The 16308-nt window shown below is 40.2% G+C and overlaps 1 protein-coding gene across 2 annotated transcripts in view; it reads right to left on the bottom strand.

Annotated features, from left to right (window-relative positions):
• The window catches only part of Arid4a (AT-rich interaction domain 4A), a 75236-nt gene that overhangs the window by 52737 nt on the left and 6191 nt on the right, over positions 1-16308 (bottom strand). For both annotated transcript variants that reach the window (XM_028788636.1, XM_028788643.1), the window contains exons 5-7: positions 15091-15181; positions 1883-1962; positions 1707-1801 (exon numbers count right to left, since the gene is read on the bottom strand). In XM_028788636.1, the coding sequence (XP_028644469.1) occupies positions 1707-1801; positions 1883-1962; positions 15091-15181 (266 nt within the window). The remainder of the gene's footprint in view (positions 1-1706; positions 1802-1882; positions 1963-15090; positions 15182-16308) is intronic.

Below are 16308 nucleotides of genomic sequence, written 5' to 3'. Positions count from 1 at the left end.
AGGATCCTGTAAAATGTGTGTTTGTGTGTGTGTCTGTGTGTATGTGACTGTATGTACATGTGCCAAAGCACATACATACAGGTCAAAGGACAACTGGCATGACTTGGTTCTCTTCTTCCATCATGTGTGATTCAGGAATCAAATTTAAATAGTCAGGCTTGGTAACAACTGCCATTACCTGTAAACCACGCAGCTGGCCCGGGAAGATTGTATTATAGCTATGACAATCAAAGTTAAGTAAAAGATGAAGCTGGGGTGAAAAGTTACAAAGTCACCATTTTGCTCTAACAGTACTGATACACAAAAGGAGCCCCAGTGAGTAATTACAAAAGAAGAAGGAATGGCAGCTTGAGAAGGGGCAGCGAATCCAGAGGCAGAGCAGCTCCAAGCACACTGTTTCATTATGGGGAGAAAAGGTGACTTGGAGAACTCTATGCTCAGGAACTAGGCAGGGAGAGCACTAACCACTCATCAAAGGGATGTCAAAAATTACGGGGCAAACAGATGGTATCTACTGGTTTGCTCATGCTGAGAAGAACACCCACCACTCACTATCTAAACTGTATAACCTTAGTCTATAAATGAAAAACCCCTGAAAACACCCGAATCTGCCTGCACTCTTAAATGTCTTAAATCACCAAAAAGTAACAACTGCTTATAGATTAAAGGGAACTCATGAACTGTATCAGGGAAATGCAGCACATGCCCATGACCTTGGTTTGGAGCCTGAAAAGATGCTCTGAAGGCACCTAGGACAACAGATGGACCTTGAAATCCCGACAGCATCAAGGAATAAGATAACACAAAGTAAACTGTGAACCAGGTAGACCAGGTCTGACCCAGGACTGTAGACCACAAGGCAAAATGGTCAGCAGTTTGACTGTGGGTTACATATTTTACATATGTGAAATTGAATATTCTAATTATGATATTAGTATTTTATATAAGCACCAAGAATTGTGATTCTCTGTTTTCTTCCACGTTGCTCGGTAAAATTATAAAACTGAAAACCCTGTTGAATCTAGACAAAAGACATATGGAAACTGATTATATTGTTATTTTTAAATTCAAAATTATTTGTAAATCAGGCAGTGGTGGCACACACCTTTAATCCCAGCACTCAGGAAGCAAAGGCAGGCAAATCTCTGACCTCAAGGCTAGCCTGGTCTACAGAGTGAGTTCTACTAAGGCTAAAGAGAGAAACCCTGTCTCAGAAAAAAATAAAACAAACCAACAACAAAAAATTATTTTTAAATAAAAAGATAAAAAAACTTACAAGTAATTACTTAAAGGAAAATCTTTTTTTTTTTTTTTTTTTTTTTGGTTTTTCAAGACAGGGTTTCTCTGTGTAGCCCTGGCTGTCCTGCAACTCACTCTGTAGACCAGGCTGGCCTCGAACTCAGAAATCCTCTTGCCTCTGCCTCCCAAGTGCAGGGATTAAAGGCGTGCACCACCACTGCCCGGGAACAAAGGAAAATCTTACCAACTAAAAATGTTTCTCAAAGCAAAATGAAATAGTGTTTTGGGGAAGTGGAATTTTCATGATGACTGTAACAGAGTAATTAAGAACAAAGTCTCCTGAGGGCTGACTGCGCGCCTTACAGTACGCTGTGGAAACGTTACCCAACAGGACATAGCCACTCTAGGAAAGTCAACTGTAGAAGGCTTTAACACCATCGATATATTAACCAAACATGAGAACTTACATAGGCAGTGAGGACCTCCTCCCTCTGTTTGTCTTCTTTGCAATGACTGGCGTTCCAAAATGCTCTGGGTTTGTTAAGGGAAGCTGGTCAAGAGTCTGCAGAAGAGACAATGAATTCAATTCATACTTCACTTCGCCATCATTTGCTGCAGTTCATATCAGTCCTGGCCACCCTACCTCACTCTCAGCAAAGTGTCTCTCCCCTTTCAGGCAAAGTGAGGTCCGCCTCAGAGTTCTCTCATCACCATCATCAAACACTGCAACAAGCAAAAGATGTCTGAGACTCTGTGCACATCAATTAAAAAAACAATGTAAACAATGTTATTACTATTTCAGAACTTGTGGTAGTTTGAACTGGTATGGTCCCCATTGACTCATATGTTTGAAAGCCTGGCCCACAAGGAGTGGCATTATTAGGAGGTTTGCTTTTGTTAGAGTAGGTGTGGTCTTGTTAGAGGAAGTGTGTCACTGTGGAGGCGGGGCTTTAGAGTCTTAAATGCTCAGGCTACACCCAGTATAAAATACATCCTGCCTCCTCCTGCTTTCAGATCAAAATGCAGAAGTCTCAGCTCCTCCAGCATCTTGTCTCCCTGCGCAATGCCCTGCTTCCCATCATGATAATGGACTAACCCTCTGAAATTGTAAGCCAATCCCAATTTAATGTTTGCCTTTATAAGAGTTGCTTTGGCTGGGCAGTGGTGGCACATGCCTTTAATCCCAGCACTTGGGAGGCAGAGGCAGGCAGATTTCTGAGTCCGAGGCCAGCCTGGTCTACAGAGTAAGTTCCAGGGCAGCCAGGGCTATACAGAGAAACCCTGTCTTGAAAAACCAAAAAAAAAAAAAAAAAAAAAAAAAGAGTTGCTTTGGTCATGGTGTCTCTTCACAGCAATAAAACCCTAACTAAGACAGAAGTTGGTACCAGTAATGAAATATTATTGTGATAGGCCTGACCATGCTTCAGTTTGGAGGAATGTGGAGTTTGGAACTTTAGATTGGAAAAACAGTGGAATGCTTCAAGTGGGGTGTAACAGGTCATCCCAGGAGAACAATGGTGCTTAGGGTGATTTGAACTTTAGGGTGCTAGCTCAAAATTTTTCAGAAGAAAGGAATTTTAGTATGTTGCCTAGAGATCATTCTTGTGATATTTTGGTGAAGAATGTGGCTGCTTTTTACTCTTGTCCAAATAGTCTGCCTGAGGCTAAGGTGGGATTTAGATTAATTGCATTGGGAAAGGAAGTCTCAAAACAGCCTAACACAGATTCTGTCTTATGGTTCACTCTTGTGAAGAGTGTTTCTTGGTTGAAGGTAGAAAGCTGAGAAGAGAAATATAAAATGTATGGTTCAGGGTTAAAGGGGTACTAGGAAGTAGAATGGAGCTAAATCTTGTGTTCAAGGAGATGAACAGATTAAAGATATTAAACGGAGGGGGCTGGTGAGATGGCTCAGCAGTTAAAAAATCACTGACTACTCTTCAGGAGGTCATGAGTTCAAATCCTAGCAACCACATGGTGGTTCACAAGCACCTGTAATGAGATCTGATGCCCTCATATGGGTGTCTAAAGATGGCTACAGTGGACTTTGCGGCCAGAGTGAGCAAGACGGGAGCAAGAGGGAGAAGGGAAGGGGAAAAAAAGATATTAAATGGAATTAAGAGAGTGATAACCTCAGGACAAGATCCCACCCAGATAGGCTTCTATCTTGTGAAAAGGAATAAAGAAAAGCTTAGGCCCAGGTGTGGTAGTAAACACCTTTAATCTCAGCACTTGGGAAATAGGCATGCAGATCTCACGACAAAGTCAGCCTTGTCTACAGAGCAAGTTCCAGAACAGCCAAGCTTAGGCAGTCAAGGAAACCTTGGAAAACAAAAAACTGGTGAAGATATGACTGAACAAGGGGACCATGTTCCAGCTCCAGCAAGCAGCAGAACTTGCCAGCTTTGGCCACTTCGTTCTACCTTTAGATCAAGGATAGAATTTCCCTCTGAGACTAAGGAAAGGCACTGAGGCCATGAATGTCAGGGATGTCCCCAAATGGAGGCCCAGAAAGACCATTGTGAGAGGCAGCCAAGGTTGTATGTTTTGATGGCAGCCAGACTTGGTAATGTGTAAGAGTCACCCAGGTGGTAATGGTTTTGAAGGCATGAAGGGGTCATAAGAGAACAGCTGAGGTTTGGCACTGCGAGAGAGCAGGAAGGGTCATTGGTGAAGGTATAGTCTCATTGACAGTTGAAGGCCCAGGATTGAAGGGGTCATGCAGATAACCTGAGGTTTGTCACAATGAAGACAGCCTATGAGAGGGTATTGGTGAGAAGACAGCTCAGCTGCAGCAGAAGACCCAATTGTTTTGGAGATGTCAGTACCATGGGGATGACCACCAAGAACAGCAGCAGCAGAAGCTGAATTCCAGAGCCTGCGAAGGTGAAGCCTGGATTGCCTTGGAGACGCCAAGAGGTTGGAGATGGCAGAGCCATAGGACACCTGCCAAAGAAAGCTGCTAACAGGGAGTGAACCACCCTAAGAGAAAGAAGTGTGCTGCAGTCAATAAAGATGACAAGAGTTGGAGATCTGGAGTTCTGTGACATCAGAGGCTCAGATGTAGAGCTTGGACTTTCCCCAGATGGTTTTCAGTCTTGCTTTGGTTTCGAGTTTCTTTACTGTGCTCCCTTCCCCAAGTTTTAGGATGGTAATGTGATATGTGTTATGTTGGAAGTATGTGATCTGCCCTTTGATTTTGGTATTATAGGGTATTACACTTAAGAAATTACATGAATCTCAGAGGAGACTTTGAATGTTGGACTTAAAACTGTTGAGACTGTGATAGACTATGGGGACTTTTGAAGTTGGACTAAACGCATTTTGTATTATTTTTTGGCTATAAGCCTATGGGGCCAGGGCTTGGAATGTGGCGGTTTGAATAGGGATGGCCCCTATAGACTCATGTGTGTGAATGCTTGGCCCATAGGGAGGGGCACTATTAGGAGGTGTGGCCTTGGTGGAGTAGGTGTGGTCTTGTTAGAATAGGTGAGGCCTTGTTACGTTAAGTGTCACTGTGGAGGCAGGGCTTTAGGGTTTTATATGCTCAAGCTACACCCAGCATAAAACACATCCAGCCTCCTCCTGTCTTCAGATCAAGATGTAGAACTCTCAGCTCCTCCAGCACCATGTCTACCTGCACACTGCCATGCTTCCCATTCCTACCATGATGATAGTGGATTACATTTCTGAAACTATAAGACAGCTCCCAGTTAAATGCTTGCTGTTTTAAGAGTTGCTTTGGTCACAGTGTCTCTCTCTCTCTCTTTTTTTTTTTTTTCCTCGAGACAGGGTTTCTCTGTATAGCCCTGGCTGTCCTGGAACTCACTCTGTAGACCAGGCTGTCCTCGAACTCAGAAATCCGCTTGCCTCTGCCTCCCAAGTGCTGGGATTAAAGGCGTGCGCCACCACCGCCCAGGTGTCACAGTGTCTCTTGACAGCAATAAAACCCAAACTAAGACAGAGCTTAATAATTCATTATTTCTTAGCTATGTGCAAACCCTTCTTAAATGAATATATCACAGTTGTCATTTTATAGATGTCAAACAAACACAGGTTAAACTGCTGGCCCTTGAAGTCAACTGCTTAAGTGTCTCTACTTGGCTTTCCAGTGTCTGTGCTGCAGAATCATGGAGACAGTAACCTAGTACAAGTACGAAATCACCGTGATCATAGACTGAATAAAACCAGGTAGGTCTCAAAGAACCAAAGTGTTACATACTCTTCTGCAGTTATTAATTAAGTACCTACAGTTTCCCCAAACGTCTGATTTCTTTTTTTTCTTTTTCAGATTTCTTGAGATGGGGGTCTCTCTACATAGCCCTGGCTGTCCTGCAACTCACTATATAGACTAGGCTGGCCTCAAATGCTGGATCAAAGCATCCTCCTTGCTCTTTCTCTATGTCTGGTTTCTGATAATGATGATAGATTGTTATTTCTACTTATTTGCCCAATGACTTTTTACACTAGAAGCAAAGGCTACCCAATTCTAATATTTCCATAATGTAAGAAAAGGACACAAGTAATTAAAAAGGCAAAGCAAAAGAAAACAGCAGCCAAAAGATTTTAAACCTTTTGTTATTTATTTATTCACTGCGTGTAAGTGTGTGGGTGTACCGTGTCATGCATGTGGGGGTCAGGGGGACAGCGTGAATGACTTAGTTCTCTCCTTTCATGTGTGGGTCCCCAAAATCAAACTCCAGTTGTCAGGCTTGGCAGCAAGCACCTCTACCTGCTAAGCTGCTGAGATGCAGTGAAACTGCCCAGACCATCAGCGTGCGCTGGCTGCGGGCTGGGCATTAAGCACAGTTCCAAGCTAGTCTAGGCTACACAGCAAGAGTCTTCATCAACAACCGCATCTAAAAAATAACATCATAATCACCTAGAAACTTCTTGTAAATCTGTATATCCATGACATTAAAAACAACCATTAACTATGGATACTTTTCAAAAACAAAAAAATCAAGTAAAGAATTTAATAATTTAGCTCTAATTTTTCAAAACCCTAACTACAGTATTTGATGATTATGTTAAAAATTTCAAAATGTGGTGGTTCTACCACTTACCACTTATAGCTTATTAAAAAGTAAATATTCTCAGATGACACTTAGTTGTCCAGAATTATGCAAAAACAAAACACAAAGATAAAATTCTTACTTCAGATAGTAAATGCATAGTCATTCAAAAGTATTTATGCATTTTACCAACGACCATATTCACAGGAAAAGACATATACATTATAATGGTTACCATCATTCTAGCAGACATATACATTATAATGGTTACCATCATCCTAGCAAAGGGGAGGCTGAGGCAGGAGCCTGAACATGATGCAGTCTCAAAATAAATAAATTTAAATATGAATAAATAATACATATAAAATAAAAATGAATAAAACCTCAAAACAAAATAAAAAGCATGGGTCATCACAATGGCTAAGGTGGTAAAGGGCACTTGCTGAGAAAGACTGACAACCTGGCAGTGATGCCTAGACCCCACAGTGGGGCATCACTCACTATGTCACAGAACTAGTCCACCTAATCCTTTTAGATTTCTAAGCAGCACACAGCATGTGTGGTCTCAACCTGTGATCTTGGTCCTATAACTGTTTTGCAAAATGAATAAACACTCAGGATGCTGAGACACAAGGATCACCAGGAAATACAGAGCAGCCTGGGCTACATAATGAAATTCTCATATCAAATACATACACACACACACACACACACACACGCCCTAGACCCCCCCCATTTCAAAAAAAAAAAAAGAGTACTAGTTTTCATACCAGGTAAAATAAATTGGTATACCGTCTTAGAATTAAAATCCTGACTTATCCAGGTGTGATTGAGCATGCCTTTGATCCTAGTACTTGGGAGGCACAGACAGGTAGATCTGAGTTAGGGGCCAGCCTATACAGGGAGTTCCAGGACAGCCAAGACTACATAGAAAAACCTTGTACTGAAAAACCAAAAATAAATAAATAAATAAATAAATAAATAAATAATAAAACCCCAACTTTTTTTTTTTTTTTATCACCTTTTGGATTTTTGAGACAGTATCTTTCTACGTTGCCCTGGCTGTCCTGGAACTTGCTATGTAGACCAGGGGGACCTCAACCTCATAAAGATATAGCTGCCTCAGCTTCCTCAGAGCTAGATTTAAAAGCATGAGCCACAACACCCAGTCTCTGGCATTATTTTTTAACAGGTGTTGCTAGCAAGTATTATGTCTTCGGCCGGGTGGTGGTGGCGCACGCCTTTAATTCCAGCACTCGGGAGGCAGAGGCAGGCGGATTTCTGAGTTCGAGGCCAGCCTGGTCTACAGAGTGAGTTCCAGGACAGCCAGGACTACATAGAGAAACCCTGTCTCGAAAAAAAAAAAACAAACCAAAACAAAAAAAAGTATTATGTCTTCGAATCATACACTTACTCTTAACAAACAAAACTTAAGAATTTTCTGCAAAAAGCAATCTACATGTTCGATATTTACCTACTTCAACCAGTTCTTCCTCTGAGATAAAATATATTTTCTAGTAAAAATATTTTACATGCAGGGGACAACTTAAGAAAATTATAAGCTCCTGACATACGTTCAAAGAAAAGCAGCCACGTTGTGTCCTGTCTAGAACACAGAAATGAATGGCTGCCTACAGATGCAATGATAAGATAAACAATGTCTACAAACAGCTTGGTGGCCGAGGGCTGTGACCCCAGTGTTCAGGAGGCCGAGGCAGGGGGATGAGTTCTGAGCCATCCCAGGCTGTTGGTGATGTGAGAAGGAAAGGAGGGCAGAGATAAGGGAGGGAGGATAACACATCCCCTATGACATCCATAGGATTCCATCACCGATCTGTACGTTATTATCATACTATATGTGTCAAAAGTACAATATAGAGCCTGCCCACATAGCTCAGTGGTAGAACGCTCCTGCGGTGGTACAAGACTCTGAGTTCAATCCCCAGTGTGTGCTGTGTGAGGGAGTATGAGTGAAGGGGATAAGCACAACAAATGAATAACTCTTCTTGAAAAATTCCCTGACCTCAAAAACCAAACTTAATATAATTCTTCATGTATTTGTGTCACTATACAAGACACTTCAAAGAATCAAATCAAACCAGGCATGACGGTGTGAATCTTTAATCCAAGCACTCAGAAGGCAGAGGCAAGCAGATTTCCATGAAGTTAAAAAAGCCAGTTTGGTCTACTTAAGACATTTCAGGACAACCAGAGTTATTCAGTAAAGTCCTGTCTTAAAACAACACACACACACACAGAATTTTTTCCCTAATGCCTCTAATGACAATGGACATTTGAATGGAAGCATGAGGAGGAAAGGTAGAAGTCTAATACCAATATGGGAGCTGGAGAGCGGTTAGGATCACTAGCTGCTCTTACAGTGGACCCAGGCTCAGTTCCCAAAACCCACATGGTGGCTCCCAACCGTCTGTCGCTTCAGGTCCAGGGGACTAGGCACCTTCTGACTACTGTGAGCACCAGGTATGTACATGGTGCACATAAATACATGTGGACAAGACACTTATACACATAAAATAAATCAATCTAAAAAATTAAGACCAATCGGCACTACCAAATTTATATAAGAAAATATTCACTGAGCAGTGGTGGCGCACACCTTTAATCCCAGCACTTGGAAGGCAGAGGCAAGCAGATTTCTGAGTTCAAGGCCAGCCTGGTCTACAGAGTGAGTTCCAGGACAGCCAGGGCTGTACAGAGAAACTCTGTCTCAAAAAAAGAAAATATTCTCCATAGTGTTTTATCATTTATCAGTGGAAACCCTAAAATGTTCAATAATGCCCTTAATTCTTGATAGATAAATAATCACTTTGAAATAAAGTTGTATTTTTAATGAGAAAAACTCATTTTGCTTCAGAATCTATTATCATGGGTAGAAAATACTGTTAAAAAAACAAAGGGATTTCTTATTGTCAATTTTTAAAAACTTTTATTTTTGTATGTTTGATGTTTTGTCTGCGTGTATGTCTGTGCACCATTGTTATACATGGTGTCCATGGAAGCCAGGAGGGCATTGGACCCCCAGGACTGGGTTTACAAACAGTTGTAAGCTACCATATGGTTGCTGGGATTCAGTGCTTTTAACCACTGAGGCATCTCTCCAGCCCCAAAAAAGATTTCTTAAAAGAAGAAACTGTGGTACAAACAGCTACCTTGTCATCTTACACAGGAATCTTCCAGTGAACAAAGTGAAACAGGTTAAGATTCTAATTCTTATGAGACAGAGGCAGGTTGAGCTTCATAAGCATAAGACTGGTCTGGTCTACATAGTAAGTTCTAGGCAAGCCAGGGCTACATAATGAGACCCTGTCTTAAAAGAGATTTTAATTCAAACTATACAAATGTATATACTTGAGCACTTTTTACACTTGTGAAGCATTTCATACGCTTGTTAGTAAATGTTACAGTTCTTCTGAAGCCACAGAGTGAATAACATCATAACAGATTTACTAATCCTGACATCTCCATCATCAAAAACAGCTCTAGCCATCAGTGATGTGAAAGCCAGGTGTGCGGGAATCCCAGCACGTGGGAAGCTGGGGCAGAAAACAGTCCTGACTTCCAGGCCAGCATGGGCTACACAGAAGGTCTTAAAACAACAAATGGAGTCAGCTAGCCTCTCTCAGGAGTGTCTCAGACTTACAGCATATCGAGTGAAAACAAGCCAGACTACAAAGATTTAATCATGTGGTGGAAAACATCGCAAGATGTATAGATGTTTCTATAGATAATTCATTGACCATTTCAGCACAGCCCAAAATGATCAAATCTGATACTATATAGAAATAAATACAAAAGCCTATTTACAGAAAAACAGTAAAGCTAAGACTCAAGGCAACACTAACCATTCTAAGTAGACAAAATAATGCAAACAAATATATACATCCTAGCCCCAGTCCTCTAGAATTCAAGGAAACAAACAATCCAAGGGATAATATAATACGCTACTAAGTATAGAATATCTGTCTACCTGATATCCTAAAACTAATTGACACCATGGGATAATAAATGCCTAAAGTAAGCCAACTATCAAAAGATATTTTACTTGACTGTCACTTACTAAATGTCAACCACATCCTAGTACAAAAAACAGCGTTTGCATGGTAGAAATCGGAAAAAGTTAATGACCTCCAATTTAATTAGCCTACTGCACACTAGGCTATTGTTTCCAGGCTTGCTACAAGGAAGAGGAAGTAAAAAATTCAGAAAAATAAAATTAGCGGTATATACGTACACAGCAGTTATGATGGAACAAAATATTTCACATAGCAAAACTTTACATATGTATATTTTAGGTATAACCAATTGTCCTTTAAACAATATTTACTTTGCCAGGTGGTAGTGGCAATGGGAGGCAGAGACAAGTGGATCTCTGAGTTCAAGGTCAGCCTGGTCTACAGAGTAAGTTCCCAGACAACCAGGGCTACACAGAGAAACCTCAACTCAAACAAATAAATCATCTACTTTTACTTAGCTGACAAATCAAAACATAAAAGTTTATGGCCTAGTACACGATGTTTGCAATACATGTGTACAAGCTAACATGCTGGCACACGGATTACCTCACATTGTTTTGTGGTGAGGACATTTAAAGTCTATCTCAATGCACTGTTATTAACTGGCCAAAACCCTTTCCCTGTACTCTTGCCTTAAGTGCTAGGATACAGGCCCTCACCACATCCCATTCAACTTACTGCTCCTGACTGAAATCTCCCTAAGCCCTCAGCACTGCTTTTCCCAGCTCCCCTTCATCCCTTCCTCTTTGAGCTGGACTTTGCAGACTTGATGTGCACATGACATGGTGTGGGATTTGATTTTCTGTGTTGAGTTTGTTTCTTTTAACACAACATTTATCTATGGAGCTGCAAGTGGAAGAATTTCCAGTCTCACTGAGACCAGGCAGTATTCCAGGGCAGCAGGCCCCACTCTATCTAGTCACTCTGATGGAGGCTTAGGTGAATTCCATACTACCACTCAGACAAAAAAAGTCACAGTGAACACACAAATACACAAAGTTCTCTGAGGCCCTGCTCTCATAGTTCTTTAGACAGAAATCCAGAAGTGCCATTGCTGGATTCGTAGACAGTCTATTTTGTAATCAAGATTTTGTCAGTGGAGCCTGTACCTATAATCCCAAGCACTTAGAAGGCTGAGGCAGAAGGATTGCGAGTTTGAACCGGTCTGGGTTACCATAGCGAGACCCTGTCTGGAAAAACAGAAGTAGTTCACATTTTAGTTTTATGAGGAGCCTCTACACTGTTTTTTATATTGGTTTCCCTACTTTACACAAGCAAAGGTTCCCTTCGCCCTACACTCTCATCCAGACATCTTGTGTTTGTAGTAACAGCCAGTTTGACAAGTGTGGGATGATACCTCATGATGGTTTTAACTTCCTTAATGATCATTGCCCAGTCACACATCAATCAGCAATGGGAGTCTGTCTGGAGAGAGGCGTGGTTGGGTGTTTCCATCACTGTGAGATCATCGCAATACTAGATGGTACAGCTGTAGTATCACACCTAGATGATACTGCGTGTGTCACTGCCCTTAGGCTATATGCCAGGCATACTACTGTCCTGAAACGTGTAGGTCTCAATGACACAATTATTAAGTTTCTAATACTCACTCTTCTCTACCTGACTCAGCTAAAGTACCTTTAATTCTGTATGTTTCTTCTACTGTAAGTATTCTGTACAGGTCACTGTTTAAATATTATGTATATGGTTATTTTAGCTGCATGTTTGTGTACCACATGTGCCTGATGTGAGGTCAGAAAAGGATGTCAGATCCCCTAGGATTGGAGTTAAAGATGCTTATGAACCCATGTGAGTACTGGAACTCAAACCCAGGTCCTTTGGAAGAGCAGCCAGTGCTCTTAAACACTAATCCATCTCTCCAACCTCCCAGTTTATCCTTTATACTGTGTTGTTCCTCCTCTATGCTTAAACTCACTCACAGGTAAATAGGTGGAGCTGAGAGTCATTATGTTAAGGAAAATAAACCATACTAAGAAAGACAAATACTATGTTTTTTCTCTTTTATACAAGACCTAGACTCCAAATGTGTTTGTTTGTGTGCATGCACAATAAAACTATAAAGAGAATCATGAGACAGGAGGGATCTTAGGAGAAGGCAGATAGAGAAGGTCAGCCATGTACAACACAAAAGCAGAAGAAATTATCTGAAGGAAGAAGAAAGGGAGCCTCACACTTCAGCTTCTCAGGTACTATGATTATACATACGAGCCATCACGTCGGGTGAGAAGTATTTCTAATGATCCCTCCAAGAAACAAACAAGAAAATGAAACACCAAGATTGCTGCTAGATGCTAAGGCACAGCCTGGCCTACAAAAAGAGACTCTGTATTTAAAACAAAATACCCAGTAAGCTGGAACTACATACAGTTCAATATTAGAAAGGTTTGTGTTATTAGAGAGTGTGTATATATATATGTATATATATATATACATATATATATATATGATATATAAAGTACCCTAGCAGAGAGGATACTAGGATCAAACCCAAGGCCTTGATAAGCTACTGCTCTACCACCAAGCTACATTGAATTCAAAGATCACTAATTCTTTCTAGAGTTTTCTAACCTATTAAATACTTTTTAGAAATTTAAATGAAGAAAATTTCACACACACACACAAAAACAATGGGTAAGTGTTCTCTCAAATGCTTTCATATACAGGCAAACACGCACACATGCACACACGCACGCACAGTAATTTGATGGCCTGTGAGAGATCACACATTTCATTTTCTCCTTTGCTGTCCTTTCCACTTGTGATTACACTCCTTACCCTCTGGTCAGCCTTGTATGGTCCATGTCCTTCTAAGACCTTACTTATTACAGGGGCTGGAGAGACCGCTCAGCGGTTGAGAGCACTGGCTGCTCTTCCATAGGTCCTGAGTTCAATTCCCAGCAACCACATGGTGGCTTACAACCACTCATAATGGGATCTAGTGCCCTCTTCTGGTGTGTCTGAAAACAACTACAGTGTACTCACATACATAGACTAAATAAATCTTAAAAAAAAAAAAGTTAAAAAAAGAAAGAAACAAAAGAGCAAAATAAAACAAAACAAAAACCTTACTTGCAGTAAGGTGGTATTCTGAGTGTACTTAAGTGAACAGTGACTTTCAAAACAGTAAACACAGAGCAACCTCATTTATGCATATAAGTGCAAAACTCAACTTTCTTTTTGTGTTTTTAGATCAAAGCCATAGCCTGTAGACAAGCACTCTATCACTGAACTGTAATTGCGCTCCTAATGATTTCTAGTTTTTCTCCCAAATAAGTGTTTCTTTTTGTATGGTCTGCCTTCCTTACTTCCTTACCCAACCCTTTCTCTTTCTTTGTTTGGTAATATTTGTTCATTTTATCATTTTTAATTATGAGGCGTATGTGCATGTGAGTGAAGGCTCCCATGGAGACCGCAGGCACTGAAACCCCCTGCAGCTAGAGATACAGGTGGTTGTGAGCTGCCCAACAAGGTACTGGGAACTGAACTCAGATTCTTAGGAAGAACAGTGTGCCAGCCCCCTACCCTGTGATATTTAGTGTATGTGTGCACAGGTCACACATGTGGTGAAGTGAGAGCATTTTGAAGGGTTAGTTCTCTTCTCACACTCCATTAGCTCTGGTGTTCACCCCAATTCAGTTGCTAGGCTTGTACAAATCACTTTTGTCTGTTGAGCTATCTCACTGGCCTATACGGGTTGTTTTCTCACACAAACTGTGTGCATCAGAATCATCCAGGATGTTAATACAAAGAAAGCTTGCATTGGTATCCCTAAGACCTACTGGAGTTATCCAGCACGCAAGAACACTGTAAATAATGCTCAATGGCAACTACTTTCTAGAATCGACAAAACGCTATTTATAGAGGACAGACTTGGAATTCAATGAGTATTCCAAAACACAAAACAGAAAATGTGAAGATGTGCAGGTATTGCTTCTGCAGAGCATAGGTAATACAGGTTCTGAATGTAACCTTGACAGTGAGTGTTACAGAGGACACAACAGTACTTGAATATTCATATAGTCTCATATAACCCTGTAGTTACCAAGCCTTTAACCTTCACCAGTGCATGCTTAATACAGCATACTTCTATCAAATTAATCTTAGAGTTACTATTAATAGTTTTTAAGGCCTTAAAAACTATCAATAAGGGATGGAGGGATGGCTCAGTGGTTAAGAGCACTAGCTGCTCTTTCAGAAGTCCAGAGTTCAATTCCCAGCAACAACATGGTGACTCACAACCATTTGTAATGGGATCTGATGCCCTCTTCTGGTGTGTCTGAAGAGAGCGACAGTATACTCACATACATGAAATAAATAAATCTTTAGGAAAAAAAAACTATCAATAAGAACAACTTAGCTCAATGAAAAGCATATAGTTGAGAATAACAGTACTACATGAAGCACTTTTCTAGGAAGGCAAAGAATTAAAGCTTTAGCAAAAAGTACTTGGAAAGAGTGAATTAGATAAAGGAGAATCTACTATACACATCACCAAACATGAAGCGACAAGCACTTAGGCTTGAATCTACTTGGCAGAACGTGTCCAATCTTTACATTCTGCTGTGACAACTACATTGTCATTAGTACAACAAGTGGCACCAACACCTGTACAATCCTAACTACAGTTACAGAAATAACAGGATATTGTCGTATGCAAAAAAATGTTACTTTCACGAAGGCAAAATGTTCACATACGCTAGAACCAAAGTACTCTTAGATAAAGACAAATCAGTGTAAAGGTATACACGCCTCTGGTCAAAGCCATGTGTAAAGTTACTACTTACCCACAGTATACCAACTAGCATCTGTTAACTTGCTGATAATAGCTTCCTGGATAGATCCATCAGATGTTCTTGTTTCAACAATAGCTCCAACCTAAAACATAAAAGCCAACTTTTCTTACAAGATTTAAATAAACAGATCGAACCACTTCCATCAACTACATGATCCAAGTAAGAAATTTTTGATAAATACACAAGCTAGAATAAGGGAGAATTATCAGTTAGGATGCTCAGGTCTTCATTATGTAATTAGAGCCCCAAAGTTCTTTCGAATAAGTAAAAGAGCTGTTACTTGCATTTTACAAATTAAAAAAATAATTTGCAGAGTTCCAAAATTCAAATCTGACTAAATATCTTTCTTCAGAGTTTGTTCATCATATTGCACTACCTCCAATAAGCTAAAAATGGAACAAGTATCAAACCATAATACAACAAAAATACTTGGTTTTCTTTTATCAAAACACTGAGTACAGGATTCAACACTTGTATTTAAATCTTTCAGATAAAGGTTCAACTGGAGAGAGAAACAGACCAGTTAGCTTTCTTTCAGCTTCCAAACCTTTGTATATCAGATATTAACCAAAGTGGAACTTCGACAAAACACTTTCCTAAATAAATAGAAATGAATAGAAAATACAATATTGCTATTAATAAAATTGACTAATGAAACAAATATAGTTTGATCACTCAGAAGAACAGAAAAGTTTATGAAACTTGGCATGTCACAGGCATCATTTAAATATGGCAACAATATAAAAAAAAGTAATATATTCAAACTGGACATGGCAGTATAGCCCCACAGGTACATCTTTGCGAGTTCAAGTCCAGTCTGATCTACATAGTGAACACTAGGCTAACCAGGACTACATGGTGAGACTCTGCCTCAAAACAAACAAACAAGCAAGCACACTTAATATTTATATATATATGTATGCATGCATTAAGTCCATAAATTCAAAACAAAAGGCAAGAGAAAGCACCCCACTCTAATATATGTTTGCAACTACTCTGTCAGCCCAGCACAGTAGTATACCTGCAATCCCAGCACTCAGGAGGCAGAGGTCTATGCTACAGTGTTAGGACAGTCTAGGCTAAACAGTCTAGACTATCCAAAACACCAACTCAAAACAAAATGAAACAAGAACAAATTAAATACATAATTAACTAGCTATGATTGATATTCTTAAAGGATACAATCATTGCAATATCATAATTTACACT

The sequence above is a fragment of the Grammomys surdaster genome, unplaced genomic scaffold, assembly GCF_004785775.1.
Source record: "Grammomys surdaster isolate TR1022 unplaced genomic scaffold, NIH_TR_1.0 127, whole genome shotgun sequence".
Lineage (NCBI taxonomy): Eukaryota > Metazoa > Chordata > Mammalia > Rodentia > Muridae > Grammomys > Grammomys surdaster.
The sequence above is the reverse complement of the archived record's forward strand: the minus strand, read 5'-3'. Positions and strand labels throughout refer to the sequence as shown.